At 34.9% G+C, this 14,642-nt stretch overlaps 1 protein-coding gene and 1 pseudogene across 2 annotated transcripts; both read left to right on the plus strand.

The window, feature by feature from the left end:
• The first annotated feature begins 581 nt into the window (after positions 1–581).
• Positions 582–6,324, plus strand: LOC111366397 (annotated as a pseudogene).
• A 3,534-nt stretch (positions 6,325–9,858) lies between these two features.
• On the plus strand, positions 9,859–13,447 carry LOC111366407 (U5 small nuclear ribonucleoprotein 40 kDa protein). Of its 2 annotated transcripts, XM_022987175.1 has the most exons (7): positions 9,859–10,153; positions 10,277–10,555; positions 10,746–10,902; positions 11,160–11,204; positions 11,388–11,550; positions 11,711–12,081; positions 12,925–13,447. In XM_022987175.1, exons 1-7 carry the CDS (start codon positions 9,886–9,888, stop codon positions 13,247–13,249), a joined length of 1,608 nt encoding a protein of 535 aa, XP_022842943.1. In that variant the 5' UTR covers positions 9,859–9,885; the 3' UTR covers positions 13,250–13,447. The 2 variants fall into 2 exon arrangements, with proteins under 2 accessions (XP_022842943.1, XP_022842938.1); XM_022987170.1 differs by having other exon boundaries at positions 9,859–10,555.
• Positions 13,448–14,642: the final 1,195 nt, after the last annotated feature.

Here is a 14,642-nt window from a genome sequence, read left to right on the forward strand (position 1 = left end):
AGCGCTGCCAACATCTACATTCAAGAAATTAGTTCATGAGATTAGAATGCGTCGACTCAAAGATTTTCAGTGATCAACATCAGGGGGAGTAGTTGTACTCTTTTTCCTTCGCTTAGATTTTGTCCCATTAAGTTTTCCTAGCAAAGTTTTAATGAGGCATCATTTAATTTTAATACTCCAAAATAACTGTACTCTTTTTCTTTCGTTTGATTTTTTTCCCACTGGGTTTTTATCAAATAAGGTTTTAACGAGACAGATATTTTGTAATATGTCATTCAAGGGGGAGTGTTGTAAATGGAAAGTCCATTAAAATTTATTGGTGAATGACATTTGTACCCCTGTAACCCTATAAATTATTACCATTGTATCCCTAATTCTTACCTATAAATATAGAGCTTTGATTTTCAATAATATACACAAAAAGTTTATTGAATTAAATAATATTACACGTAAATCGAAAATTTTTCTTTCCTTTTTTAACCACTCATTTTTTCAAAAAAATACTATTCTACCCATTAATTTTTACACGTAATGGAGGCCAAACAGGGGCTATATATATCAAAAACAGTTCTTTAGCCAGTCCATCATATATTTTCAAGAAGTTTAAGAGAGGGAGAAGAAATGTTGCCAAGAACTAATAGTAAGCCGTGGATGGATGGAAACAAAGAAGTGGAAGAAACAAATTTATGGGCTCAAAACAATAACAATGGCGGTTTGGAGAATAAGTAGATGATGCAGAACTTGGCGCACTTTCTTCATTTAAATCTATGCTCGAATCTGAAAATGAAGCCCGCTTGTACATTTCAGTCACCGTCACTCCCACCGCGGCCAACAGCCATGAAATCAACATGCATGGCGGCAGCCACCATGAACTGGGTAACATCTCATTTTCACCCAAGTTTATTGATGCTGATAATAATCAACTTGTTTTACAGCAAGTGGATTCTACTGCTTCACGCTCACCAATATCCGCTTCAGTTCTCAATTCTTTGGATCCATCAAATCATTTAAACTATTTTCTGACACAAAAATCCACACTCATGAATCCAATTTACAACAAGCTTTTAGAGGGAACATTTGATTTGGGTTGTGATAATGGGTTTCTTTAAGGTGTTTTAAATCGGGGAACTGGGATGCTGAATACTGGTATTAATGATTTAAGTACTCAATCCCAAATGGGCACACTTAATTGGTGCTCAATAATCAGTTTTCAGTTAATAATTTGCCTCCACTGCCCCAATCCAGGGGGTTTTTTTGGAGTACTGGGATTTGGGGAGGGTTCCATGAATGGGAATCCATTGTTCTTTAATAGGTCTAAGATTTTGAAACCTCTTGATGATTTTGCTTCAATTGAAGCACCACAACCCACACTCTTTCAAAAAATGGCTGCTCTAAGTAAGAATCTTTCTAGTGTGAGTGTCAGCAATTTGGGGGCTTTGAATTTAGGTGGTGAAACCAATCATTCTCGCAGTTCTACTAGCCTCGAAGGCTATGACAAGGGGGAATTTAATGACGTAAATGAGAGGAAGAGGAAAAACAGTAGCAAAAATGATGGGGAGGATTTTAGCATTGATGGGTCAAATTTGAATTCTGACTCTGATGATCAATTCATGGAGAATAGTACTATCAATGAGGTGGAAGAGAGTGATGAAAATGGTGAAAATATCTCGAATGTTAATAGTACTGTCACCTGTGGCAGTGGTGGAGATCACAAGTGTAAGAAGAAGAGCTTCCAGCGAAGAATTTGATGGCTGAAAGGCGCCGGAGGAAGAAGCTCAATGACAGGCTTTACTTGCTGAGGTCTATTGTACCAAAGATTAGCAAGGTATGGATTTCTTTACAGAAATTTCTCGTGAATTATAGTTATTGACATGTTTTAGTCGTTCACATTCATCCATTCTATGTTATTTATTTATTTATTTATTTATTTTTTAAATTTCAATTTAGGTTTAATGTTGCGCATTATTTTTGTGTATATCATTGATGAGAAGCAATATTTTGATATGCATATTTGTTCAAACAGCATGCGCATTAAAGTCGTATGATAGTGGTAAATTACTCACATGAAGTCTATGAACTGATCATTTCAAAATGTGTAGCAAGTTTTGGACCACAGATCAGATTAATTTGAAAGCTATTAATTCAAAATAATGAACTCTAGAATTTATTTCTTCAGAGACATTTTGAACAAAATAATATAATTTGCAAATTATGAAACTATACTTCTGTAATCTGTAACCTTTTAACCAGCGTGAGGTCCCATCCCTCTTTATTATACTTTTCACGCTTTTCTATTTGTTCTCGTTTGATTTTTCTACTTTTCTTCTCCTTTCCAATTTCTTAGTCATTCTAACTTTCAAGATAACCATTTTTCATGCAGTGTGCATGAGTCTTGCATTTCAGTTTCTAGTGCACGTGTCTTGCTTGTTAGTTTCTTGCTAGTATCTGATGCTCGTGTTTCGCAAGCTATCTTGAATTTAAATTTTAAAAAATCTTCCTATTCTCTCGTGTTATTATTATTTATTTTGTTATTACTATCTTGGATACTTTTTCTTATGTATTGATTTTCCCAATCGACTTCATGAAAATACTCATGTTAACGTATATTATTTTCCTTCGAGTGATTACTACAAAATGTTCAAGACTAACAATATGGTTTTCATGCATTTCCTAAAAAGGTTGAATAACTTCATACCAAAAACCTATGGCCAAGCGTGTCTCCCTGGAAAATTTACTCCTTAGTCTGACAAGTTCCTGAACCATCTATTTAACTAACAGTTCATGGACACACACTCATTAGGCATGTGCATATATGGAGCTATGTTAAATTCTTCCCATTTACAATTACTTCAGATCAAAGCCTTACGAAATTCTTTTCAGCATTTTATATTATATTCGGCAAAACTTAGATGAAGTAATGTAAGTGTGTACTTAATTTATTGCACGGCAAAGAAATATTTTTTAAAGAACCATGGATATTTGGATATTCTATCTGTCTAAGTGGTGAGGTGAATTACGAGAAAGGTATTCAGGAAATCAGTCCAATAATATCTTTTTTACTCCCTTTTGAAGAAAGGAAGGATATCGATATTTTCTGGCATTGAAATTTACTGCCCTCTGAACTGCTTTTCCACCTTTGTCTTTCTTCTGTGTTGACAGATGGACAAGGCCTCAATACTAGGAGTAGGGGATGCTATTGAGTATTTAAAAGAACTGTTGCAGGAGATCAATGACCTCCATGCTGAACTGGAGTTCACCCCTTCTAGTTCATCATTACTCCACTCTTGAACGTCTATCATTGGATGCCTACAACACGGGTCTTCCCTGCTGTATTAAGGAAGAACTAGGCCTAAGTGCATTTGCAAGTCCATCGTCTAAGCCAACGGGACAACCCATGAGGGTGACTTCATTAATTCACTTGCAAAAATTTCCAATCTTTTTTATTTTTAAACATTTATTTTTGACTGTTTTTGAGTAGGATTCTTGGGCATCTATGATGAGCCCTTTTGGCATTGATTATTCTCGTGGAGCATGTTTGAAGTTAACGAATGGTGCATCCACATTTATAGGTTGAGGTAAGGCTAAGAGAAGGGAGAGCCATAAATATCCACATGCTTTGTGGGTGCAGAACAGGCCTTTTGCTCTTCACTATAAGGGCTCTGGATGGCCTTGGCCTAGACATTCAACGAGCTGTGATTAGCTGTTTCAATGGGTTTGCTTTGGATATCTTTCATGCTGAGGTAAGCTTATTTTCTTTCAAATTTGAACACCCCTGCCCCTTCCCAGGCTGGTACCTGAAACAATAGTATTTTAGAAAAATAATGGAGAGATTAATATTGTCACCCTATCAATTGGGTGCATGGAGACACAAGGAGACCTAAATATCTTCCCATTAATCAATTAATACACTAGAACTTTTGTCTCTGTGAAATAACTAGTGTAGTTATAGTGCTTCTTATAGAAAGATGATACCATGCTCATGCTAGAAGGATAATAGAGAGATTAATTACATCACCAAAATATTTTGGTACATGATTCACATTGAGATTGGAGTTCCTTTTTCCCATTAGTTGATCAATATTTTGGAGATTAAAACTTCTATCCGTGTAAAAAAAGTATATTTTTAGGATGCCCCTGCTCCCTCCCCCTCCCAGGGCTGGAAACTGGAAAAAATACGACGTTAGAAAGATAATGGAGAGATAATATTGTCACTACATCAATAGGCACAATAGATGCACAGAATCTGAAATGTTTTTCCCATTGATCAATTAATGCATTAGAACTTTTATCTGTGTAAAAATTAGTGTAGTTAACAGTAGTGAGATAATTCCATGCTAGGAGGATAATAGGGAGATTAGTTACATCACCAAAACAATTGGGTGCACGAGATGGGTTGAGACTGGAGTTTTTTCCTATTGCTCAATCAATATTTTGGAGATTAGAACTTTTATCTGTGCATAAAACAGAATATTTGTAGAACACCCTTGCTCCCTTCCCAGAGATGGTACCTGAAAAAAATACTATGTTAGAAAGATAATGAAGAGATTATTTTTCCACGGATAATTATATATGTACAAACACATTGTTACAAAATGGATTACTTCCTCTCACAAAAGAAGCGGACCCTACATGAATTTAAAAAATGTTGGCTTGTGGTCCCTACCCCCATCGTGAGTGTAAGTAAAACTTTTTGTACAAATTTGTGTGTACATCTAGCATGGTCCATTTTCCACCCCATCAATTGGACACACGAGATGCGCTAAGACCGAAGTATTTTTCCAATTAATCAATTAATGCTTTAGAACTTTTATCTATGTTTAAAAATTAATGTAGTTATAATGCTCCTTATAGAAAGATAATACCAAGCTAGAAGGATAATAGGGAGATTAATTACATTACCAAAACAATTGGGCACGCGAGACACATTGAGACTAGAGTTCATTTTCCTATTTTTCAATCAATATTTTGGAGATTAGAACTTTTATATGTGCAAAAAACAGTATATTTGTAGAACACTTCTGCTCCTTTCCCAGGGATGGTTCCTGAAACAATACTATGTCAGAAAGATAATCGAGAGATTAATATTGTCACCCTATCAATTGGGCGCACAAGATGCACCGAGACCCAAATATTTTTCCCATTAATCAATTAATGCATTAAAACTTTTACCTGTGTGTAAAAATTAATGTAGCTATATTGCTCATTATGGTGAGATACCATGCTAAAAGGATAAAAGGGAGATTAGCTACATCACCATAACAATTGGCTGCACGGGATGCATTGAGACTGGAGTTCTTTTTCTCATTAGTCAATCAATATTTTGGAGATTAGAACTTTTGTCGTTGTAAACAAAAGGAGTGTATTTGTAGAGCTTCTTATAGAATTCAGTTCTACTTAATCATGTTGGCAATATATCCATAACAATCACATCCGTGAAAGTAAACCTGCAACAAGTTTTATTCTTGTACATTGCATCTGCCCCTCTGATTGGATGAGCTGAGAATAGTTATATTTTATTTAGTTTTTCCTAAAGACACAAATATTCAAAAATTTCCACAGCAGGGGTGGGATATTGTCTTTGTGAGGTCATTTCATTACTCATTGTCATTGAGATTGTCTTTTTTCTTTCTGATTTTTCTTTTTTTCTTACGATGTTGTCTTCAGTAATGCAAAGAAGGTCAAGACCTCCATCCAGACCAAATCAAAGCAGTACTCCTGGATTCTGCCGGCTTTCATGGGATGGTTTAAGGATTCCTATACAGTGAAGTGTACAAGTTTTACCGGTAATCTTAGACGTTACACTTCATCTGTGGATTGACAATGTGCCAGTGTGATCTTTCTTATGAGAAACAACCTTATGGAGAAAGAAAACGTAGTTGAAGTACTTTGCTTTTGAAGTTTGCCATTGTTCAGCTACATTTGCATTGATTAGGTTACTACTCTCTCTCTCTCTCTCTCTCTCTCTCTCTTCTGAGGCACTGAAAATTTGAACAATTTGGTATCTGTACGGCATTTTGAATGCTATGTTCATTATAGCTTTCTCATCCCTTTTATGACCATAGCTGTAGTGAAGTGATGGTGTGCAAAGGCCATGATTTTAGATTTGGAAAAACATGAGATTTGTCTTGGTGTTCCATGCTTTTTGTACCTTAAAAGTGAAGATGACCAAGGGACAAGTGATTCGACTTATTTCCTTCAGAATTTATGTTACACGCTATTTTATTTGCTTATTCAAATCGTGGCCATTGAATTATCCTATGCTGTCCATTTACAGTAGAGTTGAGAACATAGGCTACTTGAAGATGGAGAAAGAGTGTGTGTAATCATGTTGCAGACCCCAAACTGGAAACGTCTTTTCTCGTGAGTCATCAAAGTAAATGTTAGTGTTAACCACGTTTATGGATGCTCAAATGGTGAATAGGCTTCTAAAGCTAAACATCCATCCCTCTGAATGAATGAAAAATGTGTGCATATTTAGTTTCTGGTGTTGCACTTGAAACTGGAACAAACATATAGGCCTCTTATGTTCCCTTGATAGAAATGAATTCTTAAATTCAAGTTCTCAATCTAATCTTTACTTAAGTTACAATTCCTCTGACAAAAACACAAATGACTACAATAATTGTTGGAAGGCACTGAGAGAGAATATTTAGACTAGAATTGTTGGGGGAACTCCCACAAGGAGAGACCCTCCAAAAATAGGCGTATGCCGCTGAATTGCGATGAGCACACGGTATTCTTTAGTAAAAGGCGAAAGAATAGTTCGCTTTGTGCCCATCGCACGGCTGCGTGCTTGTGTAAGATAATGGGCCGCTGTTTTTATAGCCGTTGCTTCCCTCCTTCCAGACTTTAGAACCGATGTGGGAGAAATCAAACCCGTCAATTCAACTAACAACTTCTCTTAACTGACCAATTCTTCAGCTGTATAACCCAATAAACACGACTTCGGCCGTGTAAGAGCACGTTTGCCCAAGTTCTATGGAAAAAGTTAAAGAGTTAAATTATATGTAGCTTTTATGTATAGATAACTTATTTTTAAATCCATGCGGTTAATGAACTTGACATCCAATATATCAAGACCAACAATTATTTGTTATGTTTGCCTCCAAGAAGATAAATTGTGGTGTAACTACTCATTCTCGAAACGTTTGTTTGTTCTCACAAACAAGTAAACCCATAAGATGATATTCCCATAAGATGATATTCAATTATGTTCGCGTGGGAGACATTATTGGAAAGCGATTTTTTTTTTCTTTGTAAAAATGTGTAATTAAAAAGTAAAAAATAAAAAATATAGAGAAACATGAAATTTTAACTTTTTATAGAATGTGTGGTAGAAAATAAATAGAGATAAATAATTTTTAAATATAATTTTCATACAGGCACTGTGTGCACATTTAATTGCCAAAATTTTTCATAAAAATATCATTTTTCTATTAAAGTTCTTACTTTTGTGTTGTTTAATTGATATTTTATACATGGAAAACATATTCTTGCTTTTGGTCAGATAATCATATTCTTTGAAAACAAGGAAAAAAATTTCTTTAGGAGAAGTATGTTTTCATTTTCCAAGTAATTTTCTTTGTTTTTCTCTCATCTCTCTCTTATCTATCCACCAATAAAAATGGATAAGTATAACATTTTCTAGGTTAAAAATTAAATCAGTAAGAGACGTCTAATTAACAATTTCCATGCAAATATATTTGTTTCCTAGAGAAAAAAAACACAACAGGGAAAAAAAAAAAACTTGACGTCATACCACATATAAAATTCCTAATAAAATGATGTAAATTATATTAAGAAATTTGTAGCGCAAAAATAATAAATATTAATAAAATAATTGATTTTTTTTTCAAAAAAAAAAAAGACGAGTTATACGTCTCTTTTTAGCATACACGTTTGACGTACGTTTAACTATTTTCAATATTCACTTAGATCATTCGATATGTTTATAATATAATTCTCGAAATGAACTTCAAGCGGATATAGAAGATTTATGGATATGACTAGTATATAATCATTGAAGAATTTTTAAAGTTAACTTATTATCAAAATTCTCGGAATATTAATTTGGAACGCCCTATTTTGACGTGGCTAACATTTGCTACGATTGACCGTTTCGCACAATATTAACGACGTGAAATACTAGGTCGTGAGCACTTCAAAATGATATTAAGCATGTAATATTTCAATTTCATTTGATATTCCATAGTGAGTGAAAAAAAAAAGAAAAAGAAAAAATAGCCTTGAAAAAATTGGAGGGTCAAGTGGCCCTAGGGGACCCTCTTGGATCCGCACCTGAGGAAATACAAAATGGATGGTTCATGCAATAGCCTAGTTTGCTTAACTTACAATTCTTGTTTTGCTGACGGTCACCGCATGTGTGTGTGGAACCCTTTGCTTCGGAGATTTAAACGCATTGTTGGAACTTCTTTTTTGTTGCAATAGGTTATATCAGAAGTTCACTGAAGTTCATGTTGGAGTTTGGTACAATGAAGAAAAAAGTGATTATAAGTTTGATAAGAATTATGTACTACAAAAACGAAGATTTGTCCCACTATGACAAAGATATATCTCAAGTCGAACTGTATGGTCTAATACAGCATATTGGAGAAAGATTGACGATGTAAAAATTCTAGGGATGATCCAAGATAAAGTTGAGCTGGCCGTATTTGTAGATGGTTCCCTCAATTGATAAGCTTATTATTCTTTAGAAAGTACCCGCTTCATTTTGTCATTATGAAGCAGTATAATGTGGAAATCCAAGAAGGATGTATATGTACAGTAGGGCTAACCAAGAACAATGAGATTATTTGCGCAAATGAAGAGGAAATATTTGTGTATGACTTTGAGAAGAAGCAAAGTAGAGCTCTTGAACTTGGATCCCGTTGTGATGCTTATTCTTTGGTTTCAAATATAGGGGTTTTCTGCGATTTCCAATAGGTAAGTGGGTATATCTCACATGGAAACCTTTTCTTTTCTTTTCTTTTTTTTTTTTTTTTGGGGGGGGGGGGGGGGGGGGAGTTGATCTTCTGGGATATTAGTTTCTAAATGATCAGTAGGGCTCAATTCCTTGGGATGTTACCTATGGACTGATGATATGCTTTCTGATTTGTCTGCCTATAGCTGGCTAGGGGCACGAGTCTGATTGCACTGTCCTTGAGTACTGCATCTGATAATTGTGTCCGTAGAGATAGCTAAATCTTTAGGGATGTCAGCAGTGTCCAAGTTGTTCAGAAGAAAATGTCGCTATGGGACACTGGAGTGGTAATATCAATTACAAGTTGCTGATTGTGAACTTAATTGGTTTTTTAAGTTTGATCAATCCGGATTATTTTAAAGGATCTTCACTTGGATTTGCCTACATGCTTATTTTCCTCATCGTACTAACTATATTAATTATAATGTATTGCCCAACTTCATTTTTATTAATCTCTTCGTAGACGAAAAGAAGCTGCTTTTGCTAGTTACTAGCATTTGTTTGGAAGAGATTATTTTGTTTTAAATCTTTTTCCCGAAAATCATTATTAACCACACTTTCCATGGGACCTACAACTCTTCCCTAATTTTTAAGTGCACATTCTCCCAAAATAAAATAACTTTTTTACTTGAAAAATCTCTCCCAAACATACCCCTAATCTTTATTCCTTGATTATGGCCCTTGTCGATTTTACCTTGTGTCAGTTAGAAATAATAAAAATTTTATGTGTATGTAATACCATGCATTTCGGTTAACAGGATATTAGTTGCATCCATTTTGCTGTTAAATGAATATGAAATTAATGCTTTGGAGTAAACTGTTCTCGTATCCTTGTGGGAAAATATGGATGAATGTTAATCTGTATTGGTCCGCAGCTTGATGAAGCAGAAACGAGGTTGGAAGAGATGCAAATCAAATTGGCTCGTCTTCGAGGGAGGGGTAAAATAATGGCATCGAAAACTTCTTTCGGGAATGGTTTGAATGATGTAAAAGTTGAAGGAAGATCTGCAAGTCCTATTCAGGTCAGCGAAGGTTCTTCTAGCGACGAGTCTCAATCTATAACACATTTAGGCGAGGAGAACTCGAAGTTGCCTGGATATTATTCGAAAGTCAAGCGAAAACCTGCTAATTCTTCCTATAAAAATGAAGATTCGTCTCAAAACCAAACCAAGAGTAAACCACAACTTTTTATTCCTTCTGTAGACACACAGAAACCAGCTAGTCCTTGCTATGAAAATGAAGATTCTTCTCAAAACCAAATCAAGTCTAAACCTAAACTTGTCATTCCTTTTGCAGATGTGCAAAAACCAGCTAGTCCTTCCTATAAAAATGAAGATTCTTCTCAAAAAACCAAGTCTAAACCACAACTTGCCATTCCTGGTGTAGACACACTGCAATGTGCCAAGACGAAAGAATCTGGAAACGAAGTTCCCAGTGATTCTGGTGCTTGGTCCTATGCATCAATGCCCCTCCATGCCAATAGCATTGTAAAGTTTAAAGGGAACAAAGCTCGTGGAATATCTTCTGAGCTGCGTACTGTGGAAACTCTACCTGAAGGAACGAAAAGGAACCTTGGTACATATTTGTTGAATCCTTCTGTACTTTTAAATTATAAGTTCTTTGAGCTTTTGGTCTATATTTGTGGATATTGTCAGTTATTTATGTGATTTGCTAGTCTGAAACGTAAAAGGTTTTCTCATATTTCTGTGGGATACTATATCCCAACTAAGATGAATTATTCATAATTGTTTCTCGTAAAATACAGAGCAGAAAGAACACAAAGAATTGATTCCGTTGATAAGCAGCTGCTCATCACGTTGCACTATACGCTGCCAGACAGGCCTGTTGATATCTAGTCAACACAAAAGGAAGTTAAGATGTCTTGTGCTGTGTCCTACAAATGATCAACTATTTGTGACCAGGTAATTTGTACCTTATTAATTTTTTTATTTGATGAGAACAGCAAGTCGATTATGCCACAACTATAAACTTCTATTGAGCCTTTTTCACATGCATCACTTACTTTTAAGCTTTTCTCTTTCTCTCTTTCTGATTTTGACGACAAATAGAACTTCTGTGACGTATGAGTCTACCTAGGGTTGCATGTGGTATATCTTTTGTGCTGTATGGTTCTCTAGTTTGTAACTCTTCTTTCATGAATATGAATGCTTGCTCACAGTGCATTGGATGGGCTGGTCAACTTGTGGCAAGTTGAAGACAGAGGGTATGTTCTTCTCTAAAGCAACCTCCAAACTAGAAGAAAGTCCTTTCGAGTTAAATATATTTGATTTTGTACATTAAAAAAAAAAAAAATGATTGCAGATTCTAATGCCCTTGGCATATGATAATAATGTACACTTCTTAATTGAAGTTTTTGACTTGGATTGTACTCTACATTTAAGTGCAGTTCAAGTGTCAATCTTCTAAGTACTACTGATTGTCAATCGTCCAAGAGGAGATGGCCAGAAGATATAGCTTGGCATCCAAGGGGAAATAGCCTCTTCTCAGTTTATAGTGCAGATAATGAAGATTCTCAGATATCAATTTCGAATATTGATAAAGAAAAAGAGGTATTGATTATAATACAGAATTGGTTTATTAATATTTGTCATGCTTTTAGGTATATATGACATTACAACGTAATTTACTATATGTTCCGATATATAATATCATGCCTCTTTATATACCTAATCAGGGTGGCAATCTGAATCAATTTATAAACATCCACAGGAATTGAGCGTCACTTTTCTAAAAGAAAAGCCTCACATTAAAGGCATTATCAACAGCATCATGTTCATGCCCTGGGATGAAACATGCTTTGTTACTGGAGGGAGCGACCATGCAGTAGTCCTGTGGGCCGAGAAAGATGGTGAGCATTCGTGGAAACCTAAAGCATTGCATAGAAGTATTCATACCTCTGCTGTGATGGGGGTTGCTGGGATGCATCATAAGAAAGTTGTGATGTCAGCCGGTGCAGATAAGAGGATTACTGGGTTTGATTTATTAGCTGAGAGAATAGATTACAAGAATCAAATAGATAGCAAATGCATGAGTGTTTTGCCTAATCCACGTGACTTCAACCTCTTTATGGTTCAGACAGGGTAAGTTTATCCTCAAAATCTTCTTGTACCTCCTGGGTTAATATATCTATGATTTCTAGTATTTTGTTTTAAGAAACAAACTCAAGGGTTACACCTACTGGAGTATTTCAAAATCTTTAGTTGGCCCAAATGCATGTACAAAAGGCTGGAAAATAAATCCATTTGTCTGCTTATGAAAGTAATCTATTTGCATCTCTGAATTTTACTTCTGTGAGTTAAACTTATGCCTATTGATTTAGAATTTTAAAACCAGGAGTAGAGTATGACAGAAATTCGTGACGTATTGCTTCATCAAATTGGAACTGGAGGAGGTTGATCAGAGCCTTTCCACTTTTTTAAGGAAAAATGTACCTGACTGAAGTAATTTATTGTATGCAATGGTAAACATGTGACCCATGATAAACCTTGGTATTTTGATGACTCGGATTAGAACTATTTATGAGACTTGAATAGGTGTATTGATGAATAAATTCTTTTGAAAGAACGTTAACATGTTGTAATATTGACGAACTATCAAAACGTGAGCAATTAACCATTTTCTTCTGATGCAAATTAATTTTGTTCATGACTCCCTTAGTGACATGGCTTAGATCCCCATGTAGAGCTATGAATCCAAGAATTTCCTTTATTAGAAGTGTCATTAGAGACTTTTCTAATAAGCATTCCCACGTCATCTTGAAGTTTTTAACTTTGTTTCCTTTTATCTTATTTCTTTATTTTCATACAATATCATATTGTTTCTTGTCATATTGTTGAGTTGGAAGAACGATTATACTTGCTAGAATTTTTGAATTATACACATTTTATTTGCTATTATTGAGCTAAAAACATGCCTTATTGTAGGACTCCAGAGCGTCAACTTCGACTTTTAGATGTGAGAGAGAGGCAGACGGTGATCCACTCATTTGGTTGGAAGCAAGAGAGTACTGAATCACAATCGGCCCTTATAAATCAGGCTTGGTCACCCGATGGCCTATACATAACATCTGGTTCAGCCGACCCTGTTATTCACATATTTGACATCAGATATAATGCTCACAAACCATCTCAGTCTATAAGAGCTCATCATAAACGAGTCTTTAAAGCCGCATGGCACCATTCTCTCCCATTGTTGATCTCCACCTCTTCTGATTTGAACATCGGAGTGCATAAAATTACGAGTTGCTGAAGTGAAACTATTGACCTACCTTATGTGCTCTCCTCATTCCCAATGCTTGGGAATTTTTGCCTTAACGAGGAACCACAAACAACATATTCAGGTAATGGAATCTACTTCTTGGGATGTTAATTTTGTGAGGGTGAGGGTGGGATGAACACGATGTCCGAGGTGGCATAAGTTTTTCTTTTTTTTCTTTTTGTTTTGTTGGGGGGGGGACCCTTTGTGGTCGTCGAGGGGACAATATTTGATGTGCAAGTATTGTTCTACTGGATTATATTCAGTGGAATAATTAATAAAAATATTCTTTCTTTTTTCTTTAATCATCATTTGACTAATATTTTATATTGGCTCTTGGGGACAATACAGACAGACTTTAATATATAGATAAATCATAAAAGTGAGTGGGGCATTGGATCCTTCATGATTGATATGTGCATGTAAATCCACATGATGGTCCAGCTCATTTTGGTTCAAGAAACGTAAGTGGGATTACAATTTAATTATGAGTCTATTAATCAATTCGAGCTTGTTAATTATCGTGTTTTTGGTTCCCGGTTCATCCCCGTCGCTGTACTTAGGATGGCAACGAAATGGGTAGGATTGTTTAGCCCTCCCTGCTCTGTCGAAGACTTCTAGGAAGGAGACAAGATAGGTATTAAAAAATCTCTATTTTTCAGAATCGTAGGGAGGCATAATGTCATTCCAAACGTAGACTATTTGTAATGCTCCATGAAAGTCATAAAAGTAGAGCACAAGTTAAATGCATCCGACCGAATAATCATATATAGCAAATCAGTAATGTTTCTTAAAGCATTTCCACAACCTTTAATTAATATTTTATTAAGGTAACTTTTTGTAAGGGTATAGAGTTATAATTATTGTGTGATTGTGGACTATGGACGGACAAAACATTAGTTTACAGCTTGTTTGGTTTTGGATTAAAATTTGATTTTAACCTAAATCAAAATCAAAGTCAAATAATAAATATTAACCACAACTTTTATGGGTTACATAACTTTTCAACCACATATTTTAAAAACTTTTATCACAATCTATTAAAAAATTTAATTTTAATTATCACCAAACATCCTCTTAGTCAATATAATAGTTTATTAATTTAGTCAATCTAATACTAAATAAACAGCAAATTTCACAACTTATTATTTTATTTGTTTGTTTCTTTTAATAATCAAGGATCAAGTTTTCTTTTGTTGTACCACAATTTCTTAGGATTTGCCTTGCCATTTTATTACTATTATCAATTGTTAAGTGTTCTTTCATTAAGATTTTGTTGACCTTGGTAGTGGATTGAGCCCAAAAAAGTTGATTAAAATTTAAATTCAAATCAATAATTAATTTTAGTCGAACATTTTATGGAGCTCACAATTTTTTAACTAAATAT

The sequence above is a fragment of the Olea europaea genome, chromosome 2 (genome assembly GCF_002742605.1).
Source record: "Olea europaea var. sylvestris chromosome 2, O_europaea_v1, whole genome shotgun sequence".
Taxonomy (NCBI): Eukaryota; Viridiplantae; Streptophyta; class Magnoliopsida; order Lamiales; family Oleaceae; genus Olea; species Olea europaea.

Excerpts from the sequence above, each read along its gene's own strand:
- LOC111366407 (XM_022987170.1), top strand. The coding sequence starts at position 9,886 with ATGCAAATCAAATTGGCTCGTCTTCGAGGGAGGGGTAAAATAATGGCA. Across the intron at positions 11,551-11,710 it reads ATATTGATAAAGAAAAAGAG|GAATTGAGCGTCACTTTTCT; the intron begins GTATTGATTATA and ends AAACATCCACAG. Across the intron at positions 12,082-12,924 it reads CTCTTTATGGTTCAGACAGG|GACTCCAGAGCGTCAACTTC; the intron begins GTAAGTTTATCC and ends GCCTTATTGTAG.